The 16287-nt window shown below is 35.9% G+C and overlaps 1 protein-coding gene and 1 long non-coding RNA gene across 5 annotated transcripts; both read right to left on the bottom strand.

The window, feature by feature from the left end:
- Positions 1 to 246: 246 nt before the first annotated feature.
- On the bottom strand, positions 247 to 15754 carry tom1 (target of myb1 membrane trafficking protein). 4 transcript variants are annotated; one of them, XM_030140246.1, is made up of 16 exons: positions 15543 to 15754; positions 12762 to 12846; positions 12580 to 12658; positions 12281 to 12430; positions 10632 to 10766; positions 10010 to 10138; positions 8531 to 8647; positions 8204 to 8334; positions 8041 to 8083; positions 6730 to 6847; positions 6062 to 6107; positions 5614 to 5674; positions 4154 to 4219; positions 3718 to 3780; positions 3444 to 3483; positions 247 to 976 (listed from the first exon to the last, which is right to left on the bottom strand). In XM_030140246.1, the coding sequence occupies exons 1-16, from the start codon at positions 15592 to 15594 to the stop codon at positions 882 to 884; spliced, it is 1410 nt and encodes a 469-aa protein (XP_029996106.1). In that variant the 5' UTR covers positions 15595 to 15754; the 3' UTR covers positions 247 to 881. The 4 variants fall into 4 exon arrangements, with proteins under 4 accessions (XP_029996106.1, XP_029996105.1, XP_029996108.1 ...); XM_030140245.1 differs by having other exon boundaries at positions 8204 to 8337; positions 15543 to 15751; XM_030140248.1 differs by lacking the exon at positions 10010 to 10138 and having other exon boundaries at positions 8204 to 8337; positions 15543 to 15753.
- On the bottom strand, positions 5025 to 5604 carry LOC115423466 (uncharacterized). Its single transcript, XR_003935967.1, has 2 exons — positions 5448 to 5604; positions 5025 to 5394 (listed from the first exon to the last, which is right to left on the bottom strand). It is a non-coding gene; the product is annotated as an uncharacterized LOC115423466 (long non-coding RNA).
- Positions 15755 to 16287: the final 533 nt, after the last annotated feature.

Below are 16287 nucleotides of genomic sequence, written 5' to 3'. Positions count from 1 at the left end.
ATATTGTGTTAATAATTCACTGATTATTTGATTGAGTTAATTATTTCTTTCTTTTCTTGAGCTGGCCTAAGGGCATATGAAAGAAAGTTAATCTGTATCTGTCAGTACATTCACAAATCACAACCTGAAGGGAATCGGACACGTTTAGGACACAACAGACAAGTCACCTGCCAACCAATGTATGAGGTAAATCATATAGTTTGACTTATGTAATCTGTACTTTGAGGAAAGAAGAACACAAACAGATTTGCAGTTAATCGTTTTAGTTTAATACAAGTCAGTATTCTGTCATGAGCTTCAGTTAAAACCTTCAAGTAAAACACTGTCACAGGGGAATGTTGGATGTAAAATCCCATTTGATTTGCAATCTACATCAACAATGATGTAGCAACAAGTATCAAACTAGTCCATTATGTAATAGCTGAGTTTAGTTTAAGTTTACAACCTTGCTACTATAAGAGGGTCCTGTCCCACAGCTCATCATGAGATTTGACAATATATACCATATATCACAACCATATAATACATACTCTTTGTTGTAAAACTGTTTTCAGTAACAATATCCTTTCTTCATCAACAGCAGGAATGTAACAATATAAAATGTGCAAATGTTTGCATTACACATGGATAACTCATTCATAACCACATCAAGTAAAAACCCTTTTCCTTCATCACATAACATTATTTAGATCAGTTAAAAAACACATTTACCCCCCAGTGGAGAGTACTTTACACATTATGATGCCCTTTGTTCTTAATGGGTTCAGTTCCCATGTCAAAAATGTGCCATTTAACCATTCTGCAAAACAAAACCTCCATCTGTCAGCCGATGGCGCAGCAGCTGTATGAATGCTGTTAGTCTGGTGGAGTGTGGCGTGGACTCAGGACTCAGAGTGGTTGATGTCATGTGAGGAAGCGCTCAGCGATGGCAGCCGCTCTGCTGCTTTAGCTCTTTCTGCCAAAAACTTGTCGAACTCTACAGAGGAAGAGAAAAAAGATTTGATTCTGTTTAAATCATCAAACAGCTAAACTGCATTTACCAAACCAAGGAAGATAAGATATGATATGCCTTTATTTGTCCCACAAGGGAAAATTCCAGGTTGGAGCAGCGAAGCACAAAAAGCACACAAGTGCAGAAGAAGTACAAAGTCAAAAAATAAGACAAATTGAAAAAGCTATATATACACCATTTACAGTTGCGCATATGTTGATCATGCTACAGGTTGAACAGCGATACGGTTTATTGCACAGAGTTATTTGGAGCAGTTTTTGTTGTGGAGCCTGACCACTGCAGGAATGAAAGACCTGCGATACCGCTCCTTCACACACTTGGGGTGTCTCATCCTGTCACTGATGGAGCTCCTTAATGCAGTGAGTGTGTGTTGGAGGGGGTGGGAGTCTGTGGGCCACACAGAATAGGCCAGAGACCTGTTATTGGGCAAATAAGAGATTTTAAAGACACTGTTCAACTAGTTAAAAGTAAACCAGAGTGAATTTGAATAGTTTGCTTCCTGTACATGTTACTTATTAAATACTGTTGCTTAATGACATTTCTTATCAGTCTTAGCTGCTGATGTTATCTCGTTTGGCACAGTTGACCTTCTGTCTCCTGTAACTTCCAGCTTTGCTGCTTGTACACAGGAAAGGACATGTATTCAATATTATGTGACAATAGAGTGTTGGTGCAGTTGGAGATCACCTAGTAATACCGTCACCAAAATAATCAATGGTTAACACCATGTAATAAGGAGCAGACCCAATGTTTAGCTCTTTATTTTGGACTTAAGATCCTTATTTTCTTAAGAGGTGTATTCCTCCACCCATGAAAACAATCACTACCAATGTAACTCCCATATCACACACAAAATAATACATCTAAAACTATGAAAAAATACAATAATGACTAATACTGTAATCATATTACACTTACTTAAATTAGAGTTTCTGTTCAAATTACTGCAAAAGTTACAACAGTGTTGACAATGGCAAAGTGAAAATGTAGTTCTCTTTTAGAGTGGAACCAGGACTCCTAAACTAAAGCAGAACTGATGAGTAGAATGAGGGAATGGGAAAGATATATATAATAAATAGAAAGATTTTATAGATGCATGTCAGCACCAAGGAATAGAAAGAGAGGAATAGTGGATGAAATGCTTACAACATTGGAGAAACTCACACCAGTTTAATGAGTAGGAAGTGGAAAATATCTTTCATCTGATTAATAACCAGAATTAGTAATGGCTTTTTTGTGTTAGACAATAGATGAACAAACAGAAGGACTGTTTTTGGAGTAGAGCAGGGGTGGCCAACCCTGGTCCTGGAGAGCCACTGTCCTGCATGTTTTAGATGTTTCCCTCTTCCTGATGGTCGTTATCAGGCTTCTGCAGAGCTTGATGACAGGCTTATCATTTGAATCAGGTGTGTTGGAAGAGGGATACATCTAAGACATGCAGGACAGTGGCTCTCCAGGACCAGGGTTGGCCACCCCTGGAATAGAGACTGAAAAATGACATGTATTTGAAGCTTCTACTGCCATCTACTGGACAGATGCAAACACCTCTACCAGAAATGATTAATCCTCAAAGACCTGAACAGTGACCAATGTATGTACTGATCTAAAATGTTTAATAGCTTCTATACCATTAATCCTACCAATATATGTAAATAATTCAGCTAAAACACAATTTCTCAGCTTTTCATCATCATCAGTTGTGATCCATTTGGACATTAACAGTTTCCTTAGTTTATACACACACACACACACACACACACACACACACACACACACACACATATATGAAACACATCATCTTGTGCAACATTGATTCATCAGAAAAACCCATATAGTTTGACAAATGACAGTGGTTAATGTAATATTTTGCTGGATGCATTTCCCAAAGCTTTTAATGGCCGGTAAGCTATAGGGCCATTGGTCCTATTTTTATTTTTTGTAATTTTACATTCGCTCTATTTGCACAATGACAATAAAGGATATTCTATTCTATTCTATTCTATTCTATTCTATTCTATTCTATTCTATTCTATTCTATTCATAGTCAGAAAAATAAATATAAGAAAATACATGTTCCTCACTGAAAAATACAAGGGATAAAATAATAGATTGTGACAAATCTCTTATGAAAGGTTAAATGTAGAAAAAAAAAATCATTTATAAGTAATACAAAATATTTTGTTGGTCTCTAAGGGTTAAACTATTGTATGTTATGACATGTATTAATGTAGAGACAAAAGGGTTAGAGGCCACATTGCCAGTTTGTGAATGAATAAAAACATCTGTTTAAACAGTACAAGTGTCCAAGCTGGTGACCAATGACTAAAACAGCGATGTAGAAGAGAGAAGTAGACACTAAAAACTAGAAATGTTCTGTGTGCTGCAGGTACAAAAGCATGCAAATAATGATGACAATACATCATACACTAACCTTCACTGGTCACACCATCTGTGTCCTCATAGTCCTCATACTGTTCCACAAATAGAAAAAAAATCTGTTAAAAAAACTTCATAATAATTGTCATTTTGCATCTTGAATCTTTAAAATCTTACAGTTGAATGCTAAAATTCAACAGAATTATTCTTTAGCTAAACAAAAAGTGTAAGTTCAATATGTTACATGTTCAGAAAAATGTGTAATAAAATGGGTTATTATGAATTACGCAGAAAATTATGTGGGTAAATGTATTAATCCTGTGACTTACATCATCATCCAGATCCAACCATTTCTCTATATCATCCATAACAGTTGATTGGTTGATAGGAATCTGCAAGAAAAAGATGGTCAGTAAAGAATAAATCACTCCTTAACATGTTAATCTACCAAACACCATCTCAAAAAATGAAAATTAAATAAGAAAAAAATAACCACATATGTAAAATTAAATCATTCAATGGAAAAGACTGGAGGAATGACATCAATGCAGAATCAAACCAAACGTCATGCTCTTCATAAGCACAAATGAAAAATCACAAAATATCTTCACCACATACCAGCATGCTCTTGTTTTACATCAACATCAAAACCTACAAAGGTGACCAACTAAAAGTAACCCAGGCCACAGCAAACGTAAAATCTGGATCTCGTGACATGAAAGAGGAGGTGAGCAAAACTGGGACACAGCGTAGACACAGACCCACCATTCCCCTTTTAATCATCCAATCTAACTTTGGAGACGAGCTGCAGGTGGAGGCTGGGCTGTCGTCCTTCATGCACACACAGAAAGTCATTTTAGGGCAAAGTGGTGAAAAACCTGCAGGTTATTAACTAACGAACAATATAGTCAACGAAGCCAACTCATATGTTCTGATGTTTTGACCCATTAGGACTGTGTACAACAGGTAACAGTATTTTTACCTTAAAACTGAATGTAATGTCTGCATATTTTTAACGTAAAAATTTAGTCTGTTATTTGTGTATTTTTGCCCTAACAACTGTTAGGACAAAAAGTGTGATGTTTACATGTGCAAGTGCAACTCACACATCCTTATTACCTGTGCACAGAACAACTGAAAGTGTTCTATCTGCACTCTTCTCTTTTACTTTATTTTAATTGATTATTATTTATATTTAATTGATTATGTTTTAATTGTAATTGTGTGTTTTTAACTTGTCTCTTTTACATTTTTGCAAAGCACTGTGAATTGTCCTGTGTATGAATTGTGTTATGCAAATATATCTGCCTTGCCTTACGAATGCTTGCATGTTTTTGCCATTTAAAAAAGTGATGCTTGTGGTTTTACCTTAAAAACTGCCATGTCTTCAAGGCTTTTCCTTTACAACAGAGTGCAATGCCTGCATGTTTTAACTGTAAAAAGGTTCTGCCTTAAAAGCCGAGTACAATGTTTGAGTGTTTGTTTTTACATTTAAACTGTGATATTTGTGCATTTTTCCCTTTAAAATCAAGTGCAATATTGCATGTGCACATCTTTATCTTAAAATAAGAGTGCAGCATTTGTATATTTTTATCTTAAAAATAAAGTCAGCTGTTTTTATGTTTTTACCCTAAAAAGCATGTGATACTTGTGTGTTCTATCATTAAAAATTAGTGTAATGTTTGTGCATTTTTGGTTGTAATAGTGAGTAGGATGTTTGCTCATCTTTACCTCAAATCCAGAGCAAAGTTACCATGTTTTTACATAAAACCCAAGGAAGTTTGTGTGTTTTTATGTATAAAATCCAAGTGACATGTTTATATGCTTTTACTTTAAAAATCAAGGTTGACGTTTTTACCTTTAAGACCAAGTAACATTTAGATATTTTTTATCTTTAAAAAAATGCTCAGATTTTAGCAGTCTATTTTCAAGCAATGCTTATGTCTCAGTGGGTTAAACACATAATGCACCCTCAGACATTATCTACAGAATCATACTGTAAATATCTCTAATGTTACACAGCCACACAAAAATGCTGACCGTTTTCTTCAGACAGGACTTTTCTTTTTCAGTTTAGCTCTTGTAAAGGTTTCTGAGGCTAAGAGAGCATCTTCCACATGTTCAGCAACAGAAAAGAAACATAAGAAAAACCAGAGCTGAAAACATTTGATTCAACTTGTTAAATCATGTAATAAAATGATAAACGTGGCACTCAATCTTCTTACCGTTCCAGTGTGTAGTCTGTTGCCCTGAGCTTGAGCCAGGCCATCTACTTCACTCTGCTCACTGAAACACACACAAAACTGTTTTATTAGAAAATAAGTTTTACATTTTAGAATGAATTAGATGGAATGAATCATATCCAAAACAAAGACCAACATCTTTACAAATATCTTTTATGAACATTAGTCAGGGATGGACCTGTAAATATTATTCAGAAAGCTAATGCTATATTCTAGCTAACTGAATTGAACTGAAAAATCTTTAATGTCCCTGAAGGGCAATTTGATTTGCAACAGAAGTGTGCATATCTCACATATCACCAAAACAATCAATCTCACATAATCCAATAAATACAGTAAATAAGTCATTATAATTAATGCAAGTATTGTACGCTGTATTTACTGAAATTGCAGAATTTCAACATTATTACAGCTATTTATTTTTCTGTACCTTGCTTTCTGTAACAATGCATTGATGTCTTCTGCTTCACTTGTACCTGCACAACAAATGGAAACAAAACAGTGAACACATATCTATGACACAGTGAAGTGAATGTATAAAGAAGACCTGCAATAGTGAAATCTGCAATATGTAATTACAAATACTACAAAGTATTACAAAGATGGTAAGTGTTAACATTTATTAACCTCCTAAAACCCAGCAATGGATTTTTGTCCTTCGTAAGGAACAAGAGTTTCACAGCTTTACTGAGTTTCACCCCTAGCTCTTCCCCAACGCACTCCCATCGAAATATGGGGCTTGCCCCCCCTCCAAAAAACAACAACAACATGGGGATGGTCATCTCCACAAACCAATGAGTGACATCACAGAGGCTTTGTCAGATATTTATTCATGGTCTATGTTTCTCTGTGGCCTTTGGATGTTTTGTCACATGTGATCACACTCATTTAACTGAGAAATGCCCTGATGCACCCAAATAAAATACACATTTCTCATAGCATTTTAGATGGTGTATGGCAATGATCATGGCGTTTGTATCTCAGTAATGATGAAAATATGATTTACTGGTCAGCACTAGTATGAAAATGTGTTTTTCATTTAATAAATATGTTCCACCTACACGAGTAATGTTCTTTATATCAGACTGAAGTACTTACTGAGTCTCGCCATCTGACTGGACAAACTGGCAGATTTCGACAGGCTCTGTGAGCTGTCGCTGGTCGCAGATGCAGCCCCTGAGTCTGGGAGATCCATTAGGTTGACATACGTATGGCTCTGAGAGATGAGACAGCAACAAACTGAAAATGATGATTAAATCAAAATGCTAACAATTCTATTTGCTCAATTCAGTGTATAATTTTAACTTTATAAAACAGATAATAGTCTGTAACCTAAACTGTTGAAACACATTCCATGACTGAATAAGAGGAGAGAGAAAAAAATCTTATATTACATGACCCTTGATATTGATGTTAAATATATAGAATTTTGATGGACCTCTAAAGCTTTGATTATAACATGTATTCACCAGCATCATTTTGTTGTTTCAATGTCACATTTATTTCTGTCATTTTATGGACATAACATAGCTGAACCTAGACCTGACCAACTGAATGAATCCCAGATCATAACACTGACCCCACAGGCTTGGATTATAGGCACTAGGCATGATGGGTAATTACTGAAACACAGTCTAATCTTTATGTTCTCCATAACTGATTATTGTTTATGAAATGAGAAGCTACTCACTGCATCAGTTAGAGTTAAAGACCATGTTCCAGCTCAGACATAATAATTAGTGCAGTAATTATCCAATGGAAGTAACTGAACTATTTCCTGAGCCTTTTTGTTACTGGCCAGGCTGTGCACGACTAATAATGACATAATAACATATAACCACACGGCCCTACCCTTTTCTCTTCACGAAGAACACATAAAAAACATCAACACAAACTAAAATAAAGCCATAGGTTACTTGGACATAAATATTAGTTTATCATATCCACATCTTTTCTTTATTCATTAAATACTATTTTAGCCACATTTTCCCAATAGGGTTTCCCTTAATACCTTAAGTACACCCTATGTGTAACAGACTTTTAAAGTTACATTTCCTCCACTTGATCTAAATTTTGTAACACTGTTTTAACACTAGTTCTGGCTTTACTTATAATAAAATCTTTTATTTCTTCTTTAAAAACTAAATCTTAAAATTTTAACAAACATGACTTAATCATTGTCATCTCATATCCATGTTATTTATTTTTTTTACTTTGTCTTTGAGTCCACATCTTTATATTCTAAATATGGAAGAATATGTCAATACCACAGAATATGAAGCACAGTATATTTAAAACCTGTATGCACATTTCTATCTATATATTCTATATAATTCATAAAATCATCCAGATCAAGCTTTGAATGGAACATAAAAGCCACCTCAACTATTGTGAGCTTGTTTTATTTACCTTTTGTGTTGAGTTTTGACCGTTTGTTATTCGTTTCTCAAACCTGTAAACAGCAGATCAGAGTAAAATCATGACTGAATAGGACACAATACAATGGGTGAAATACAGCCACTCTCTGCTGTTGTTGTGATACCTAATTTGTATAGTGATAATGGTAGTTAACCTGTGGTAGCGGGTGAAGGCAGTGTTCATCTCATCATTTGTTGCCAGCAGCTCTTCAATCAGTTTTTCCTCACTGAGTCTGGGCACAGCCTTCACTATCCTGTCTTGCATTTCCTTACAAACTGTGTATAACTGCTAATGACACAATCAGACAAAGAATGTGTGGGTGGGGTGGGGGTCGAGGGGGCCGATGCAACAAAAAAAATGTATAAAGTAGGAGATCAGTTACGTTTAAAGAACAAGAGATGAGAGCAGAAAAGTGAAAGAAAGAGCAGAGAACAGTTCACAAATAGAAAACCTGCTTTTTCCATCTTTTTTTTTTTTTTACCTCCAGCAGCTCCATGTCTGCCTGTTTTACCGTGACCGGATCGAGCTGACTCATCATGTCTGACATCATGGTTAAGTTGCTTCGCACCACTTCCAGCTCTGCCTTCAGCTTTTTCACCTGAAACATCAATAGTATTGTATTGACTCAGTCAACACAGCACGAAAACTCACTACAAAGGTAAACACTGGTTTCATAAATGATGAAGAAACACATGGAGGAGCTGTGAGATGGTGAAAAAAAGACAATGGTTGTGATTAAGACAAAATGTCATCATGATATAAATCTTTACATCAGATATATTAATAATTATCACTGTAAATATCAAAATATAAAGGACGCAATAAGACAAAATGCTGTCAAAGAAGTAATATGGCAATAATTAAAGAATGATGAAAGATTTGTGTAAAATATGTAACAAGACAGAAACCATACAAAAAGTGCAGAAAGACAAAAATGATGCAACAAGAAAAAAAAGAGGCAACATGATGAAAATGATGTGAAAGATGTAGTTAAATGAAAATAACATGACACAACAAGACGCAAAATACAACAAAGAGAAAAATGTAAAAGTTGTAACAAGATAAAAGTAGAGTAAAATGTCAAACATCACTCAAGCATACAATAAGACAACTACGAAAGGGAAACAAAACAAGATGGAAACCACTTAACAGATGCAAAAAGACGTAAAAAGACAAAAACAATGTAAAAGATACAACAAGATGGAAATGATGTGATAGATGTCACAAATAAAAACATGAGAGAGACAAGATGAAAATTATGTGAAAGACAAACAAGACAATATAAAAATGCCAAACCATGACAAAAATGTGAAAGATGCAATGAGAATTATAAAAGACAAAACAAGATAGAAACCACCTAAAAGATGAAAAAAGACAAAAACTAATAAAACAAGAAGAAAATGCAACAAAAAAGTCTTTAAAAAATAATGCAAAAGACAAGATAAAAACGGTGGAACAACATGAGACTTAAAAGATACTAGAAGATGAAAATAAAAACAAAAAAACAGCATAAAAATCCTGTCAAAGATGTAACAAGATAAAAACTACACAAAAGACACGCAAGACAAAAACATAGTTTTAGTGTCTGATTTCAATTCATTATTTTCTGCTTATTTTTTTCTTAGTCGTTTAAATTACATTGCTATGTGCAACATTAAATCATATTCTTATTCAATAAGAAACAATGTGAGTTTGTTAACTGTGGTTTTGAACTACTGTTCATGGTGAGAACATGACAAATCTAAAGGTAGAATTTTTACAATGACAATCAATAATTTTTCCACATTCTAAAAGTAAAAAAACATTGAATTACTTGTTGTAGCTGAGACTAAAGAAAATAAACCCTAAAGACAAAAATACAAAAATGCACTGTATATCATGATAATAATATTTATTTATAGTGATGTAAGTTTAAATAACTATATACAGGATGGAACAGAGTTAGAGAAAAGCCCATCACCTGGCTGGGAGTGAAGGCAGTGCTTCCCTCTTTGGTGTGTTTGAGTTCAGTGCTCTGGGGCAGTGGGCGTTTGGTGGATATGAGTCCAGCATGCAGAGTAGTGACAGCAGGCCCATTCGCAGGCAAAGTCTGGTACAAGTGACCAGAAAGAGAAATGACCCAAGACAGAAAAACACCAAAGTTCAGCAAGAAAATAAAGCCACAGTAGCAGTAACAGTAACAGCAGGGGTAGAAGCAGGGGTAAGGATAAGGGCAGGGGTAGAAGTAACGACAAGGGTAGGGGTAAAGGTAGAGGTAGGGACAGGGGTAGGGGCAGAGGTATAGGTAGGGGTAGATGTAGAGGTATGAGTAGGGGTAGATATAGGGGTAGGGGCAGAGGTATAGGTATGGGTAGGGGTAGGGGCAGATGTAGATGTAGAGGTATGGGTAGGGGTAGATATAGGGGTAGGGGCAGAGGTATAGGTATGGGTAGGGGTAGGGGCAGATGTAGATGTAGAGGTATGAGTAGGGGTAGATATAGGGGTAGGGGCAGAGGTATAGGTATGGGTAGGGGTAGGGGCAGATGTAGATGTAGAGGTATGGGTAGGGGTAGCCGTAAGGGTGGGGGTAGCTGCACTTGTACCTGTTTTGGGGCTTGCGCAGGAGTGTATCCATCTAGTTCTGTCATGGGAAACTCCAGTCCTTTTCTTCGCAGGTCTTCATACACTGACACCACACCCGTCAGGTCGGGTGAACTGCGGAATGCATCAGCCCACGCCTTAAGAAAAGAAAACCACAGAGTACTATCAGACAGTACAAAGAGATGAAATCCACAGAGCCATGAGTCAGGTTTCACAGGAAATGTCAATACATGCACCTTTACATCTCCTGCAAGTCAAAGCCTTGGGACATTTTGATAAAAATAGTAAAAATACATATGTGATATCAATATTGAGTTTGTCAAAATGCATACACAAAATGTATAACAAATTCTACAATTAGACCATTCAGTCTGCTCTTTAGACCATTTTTCAGAGTGTGTATACAGATAACATTAGCTAGTGTTAGTTTCACCATCACCTGGGCTAAATATATTTGCAAAGTGTTAGGTGATAAGATAAGATAAGATAAGACCTTATTTATCCCACCATGGGGAAATTTCAGAGGTAACAGCAGCAACATACAACAAGCAATCACAGAGAGAAAAGACAGGTAGAAAAAACACTCGAGTGAAAAGTTAAAAATATAAAGAGAAAATTTAAAATTTGATGTTTACATAAATATTTATATAAATAAAGAATTTGAATTAAAGATTAAATATTATTTACATATTAACATCATCATCATGGCTGCACATGTACATGGTCTGGTATGGGGGTGGGGGTCACTGGGAACTGTTATAGAGTCTGATGGCTGTGGGGAGGAATGACCTGCAGAAGCAGTAGTAACATAACCTTAAAAATAGTCTAACAACACACTAAGCCATTCATATGTAACATAATACTTCACATTACACACAATAGTGAACAGATAGTTGAAGAAATAGTCAGCTAGCAGCTAGTAACTCACAGCAGCAAGTTATTTTGGGTGGGGCAGTGACTGCAATAGAGTTTTTTGTTTGTTTTTTACTAGTTTCCTGAGTAAATTACCGGCATGTAATAAATCTTCAGTCTAATCATAAAAAATGCAAACCCCAAACCACAAGGTTTACAAAAACTTAAACAGCAAGATGAAGTTTAGATTGAAAATTTATTTCTAAGTTAGAAGGTCATTGTAAGTAGGTTTCTAGAGGCTGTAAGCAAATAAGGAGTTGGTTTGATTGAGATAAGCAGTAGTTAGGCCTGTCACAATTATTACATAATCACTCAACTTCAAGTGTTTGAGCTAACCTCAGCTGTTAACTGTAAATCTGCCCTGTGCTATTATTGTTTACAAAGCTCCAAAGGCAAACTGAAATGCAATATTTATTTGTTTTAGTTTTCAAAGTTTTCAATACTGATGAATATTTCTCCTTCTTGAGAGAATGTTCTGTAATAAGCATGCAAATAACCTACTGTTAATATTATACTACATTAATGACATAAAACAGAAAAATAATCACATTTATGTCTATAACAGTTACTCATCAACTAAACTATTATGACACCATTTATTCACTTTTATCTTGTATTGATATATTAATTAACAAGTTTTTTTTTTTTTTTTTTTTTTTTAAATGTCCACTTTTTTAATCTTCACATTAAAAATGAGCATGAAAATAGCTGGATAGAAATACACATTTGTGTCTTTTACCTGAACAATGCTGAGCACCCTGTCGTGCAGCACCAGGGGAGGGTTGTTCCTCGGTATGATCGACCGGACCAGAACCCCCTCTATGAAATCTCGTGTCGTCACCAGGATGTGAAACCTGTAGCCACAGTTTTTGACACAAGTCTCCAAGACCTGACAACATGAGGAGAGAGAGAGAAGATACTTAAAGGTCACAGAATCTGTACTTTCTGCAGGTAAAACCATGTTATCCCACCCCCTTAGACCATAAACACACAACATGGTGGCGGCAGGACACCAGGCCAAGTGGAAACAACACTCACAGTCAGCGCCAACATGACCTCCTTGAAGTTCTTATTCCCCACAATCCTTTTCTTTATGGCTCTGACTGCATCTTTGGGTCTGTAATCAGAGAATGTGCAATGTTTCAAAGCATGTAACCTCCAGAGGATTAATGATGCCAAGAGATAAAAGAAGCACACACAAAGCAAAAATGCACACACACCCTTCCTCTGAGCTGTTAATCATGTCGCAGATCTCCATGTTGAGTGCCCAGTCTTCAGACGGTAAACTGGAGCCAGTCGCACTCTCTGCAACAAACATGACACTGTTACATTATCACTGAATGTCAGAAAAGTAGCATATAGGTTGTCCTTACTTTTGATGATTAACACACTTGAGTCAGTTGATATTTAGTTTAGTTTAGTATATTTAGTTTTCCTCGCAATAAAGCCTCATAATTTTGTGAACTGTGACTTTATCATGTTCAGTCGTCAGTCCACATAAAGCAAGTACAAACAGTACAGATAATAAAAACAATCTACAGTCACGTAGAAAAAGTGACTGAACCGGCTCAGCCTCAAGCCAAACACTTACATATGTCATACTTCTTCTCTATGTTAACTGCATTCCAAAAAGAAGAAAAACATGCAAAAAAAATAATTAATTGCACTTGTAACCTTCAAAGATTTGCAGATCTTTCTTTTGAAAGCAAAAAGTAGGTACATGTTTTAAACGTATTTTGCTATTTAGTCCCCTTCTAGTCTCTCTTTAAAATGAAACACTTCTAAAATCATACCTTTACTTAAAGGAGTGATATTTTGCTTTTTTTTTTTTAAATGGAATTATGCATTTTAACATATTTCCCTGTGGTCTACATAAACTGTGAATGCTATACTTGGGTCTGAATTTTTCAGCAATTGAACTCCACAGGTCCATCTTCAAACCTATTTCTGAGTAATGACACCAGAAAGGTGGTTTTGAGCGCTGTGCTGCTCTGTCCCTTTCAACCACTTGTGTTCATTAATACAACCAACAACTGAATATTTTAGGTAATTGGCTCAAAGTTTGGACATATTTTCTGTATGGACTACAACCGCTGCTGCTGATAAACAGTTATGGCATACTCGGAGAAATTTTCGTTGGAAGTCATGACCTTATATGTGCAAATGCAGTGACATAACCAGCTATAGACCTAACAAATTAAGCAGGAATTAAAACAGGTTGTAGAATTCTGCTTGATTTTTGCCAAAATGAATATAAAGATAGCTCTGCAGCACCTGGAGGGTTCAAATTCAAACTTTTTGAACTAGTAGGGTCCCAACATACACAAATAAATGGACCAAAGACTAATAAAAATGGGTCTAGCAAAATATGACCCCTTTAAGTTTATTCATTTATTTAATGGGGACAGTGAGCACTGATTAACATCCATGTTAGAATAGTGCAAGACGTAAACATGCCTGATTATAGCATATAGCTAATTTACATCCGAAGTCCCTAAGCATCTGATTAAAAAAAAGGAAAATTAAAAAATAACATACAATTAAGAACAGTGACAAAGATAAAAGCTAGAAGCACTGATGTTTTTTTTTTTTTTTTTTCACAAAGTGGACACAGTTCTAAATGAAAAGATCAGAGTTTGATGCTGAAATAGCAGAATTTCTTCTACATGGGTGAGTTTGATTATGACGCTTATGAAAGTGTAAAGTTATTACATGATGTTATTATCTTTGTTAATTTGCTGATTTTTAATCCTCAGTTCAGACTCGATTGCAACAGTTTTGGATTTGTTTGCATGACTCCAAACAGATCTTTAGTGCAGCTATTGATAATACACACTGTATAGATAACGGAGGTGAGTTTTGGTTTAACTGAGACTGTTGTCTGTCTAAAAACAGACTGATAATGTAAACTATCAGCTGACGCATCACATGAAGATTATAAGACACAGTGTTATTCTGACTGCAGGTCAAAATAAGTGGCTATGACTTTTAGTTGAAAAGTGAGTTTTGTGCATTTTAGTGAAAAAGAAAACTTGAAGATACCATAATACAGACATGTGTAAACAATGAGTTTTATACTTTATTCAGTGAGTGATACAGTCTATGGATACAAAGTGTTGAGTCAGTGGTAGTTTTGGTAACTGTGTTTTGTTAAAAACAATAAATTAGTGTGATCATATTTTTTTCCCCTTTCTTTCTGTATAACTATGTTTTATTTTAAAAGGTCCAATGAGTAAGATTTATGTGGGTCTGGGGGGTTCTAACTGCAGAGAGAAAACACAATATTTACATTTATGTCTTTATTAGTGTATAATCCAATATACAATATTATGTTTCTGAAATTAGATTCTCTTTAATATCCCTAAATGGGACACGTTGTAACTATAAGAAATATAACTTTAGAATCATTGTTATTATCATCATTATTTATTTTTTTCGTTCACCAAGTATCAGTGGTCATCTTTTTAAGTAAAAAAAATTATGATGAATCACAGACCATTAAAAACGAGGTTTTAATGTGTTTTACAGAGGAGTACAGGAAAAGAGTGACAGCAACACCGCAGCAAGAAACAACGAGCGAACCACCTCAGAGACACGTGTATTCATTAGGCCACGGTTCAATATAAACCAAATGTGGGTCAGGAGGATGCGGGCTACTTTTGTCGCTCACTATTCGCCGGTAAAAATGGACACAACAGCAGCCAATCAAATTAAGAATCACCACACCTTAGCCCCGCCCTCTCACTTTCATTGTTTAGATTAAACGTCAATCAAGCCGTAAGCCTTTGCTCCTCTATTTCAGTATATTTTTCTTAGATTCTTGTCTCTAAAGATCTGCCAGCGTCCACGCATGATCTAATCTGCTAAAACGCTTCATACAGACTACAGGTGCGGACTCGTGGGTCGTGGATTTGCGTGTTTGTGTCGTGATGTCTCCAGCCGGGGAGTCTGACTCAGTCCATCTCATTACAATGTAACGATGGCGGGTGTGAAACACTCACCGATCCGCTGGCCCACCGGCGTGCTGAACGGATTCCCTAGTAAGAACTCCATGATGACGGACACACTGCAGTGGGTGAGGGTCCTCCGCCGAAGCACCGACCGACCGACGTCCCCAAGCCGCCTGGCCCCTCCGGCTGCAGACCGACACTGATCCGGATCCTCCTGCTGCTGCTGCTGCTCCTCATACAACAAAGTGGGCCACTAGTTGAACCGCGTCAGGCTTTAAAGGGAAAGTAGCCTATTACGGAACACACCATGTATTATTGATAAAGCACCGGGATAGGACTGCGCCCCCCACTGGACATTTACTGTCTCTACAACCACTGCTTGAATGGACTGATTAATAATTTCACCTCACATCAATAATAATCCTGCAAATTTCACAAATTATAGAACCTCAAAATTTATCTGTTAATATGTGATTAATTTAGTTCACTCATCGCTTATTACTTATTACTTACTTATATCTCACATGTACTGCAATTCTACGTCTTATGTAGGCTAAATATGTAAACTTGCTACTATCATTTTTCTTTTTTGTTTTGTTTGTCTTTTGCACTATCTTTATGCATGCTCATTTTTTTGGCAATTTATTCTGCTGCTGCCTCGACCGGTGAATTTTGCCTTTGTGGGTCAATAAAATTTGATCTAATCTAATCTAATCTAATCTAATCTAAAGGGATGGGTTTTTCATTCTTGTAATACCTGAAGTTTAACCCTAGACCTTGATTTATTTTTCTGGTA

Source organism: Sphaeramia orbicularis, chromosome 8, assembly GCF_902148855.1.
Source record: "Sphaeramia orbicularis chromosome 8, fSphaOr1.1, whole genome shotgun sequence".
Lineage (NCBI taxonomy): Eukaryota > Metazoa > Chordata > Actinopteri > Kurtiformes > Apogonidae > Sphaeramia > Sphaeramia orbicularis.
The sequence above is the reverse complement of the archived record's forward strand: the minus strand, read 5'-3'. Positions and strand labels throughout refer to the sequence as shown.

What these genes read in the sequence shown, in the direction of transcription:
- tom1 (XM_030140245.1), bottom strand. Translation starts at nt 15,594, where the DNA reads ATGGAGTTCTTACTAGGGAATCCGTTCAGCACGCCGGTGGGCCAGCGG. An exon ending in GGGTGCTCAGCATTGTTCAG is followed by an intron (nt 10,767 to 12,280) that starts GTAAAAGACACA and finishes TCTTTTCTTAAG; the next exon opens with GCGTGGGCTGATGCATTCCG. An exon ending in CAGACATGGAGCTGCTGGAG is followed by an intron (nt 8,338 to 8,530) that starts GTAAAAAAAAAA and finishes TTGTGTCATTAG; the next exon opens with CAGTTATACACAGTTTGTAA.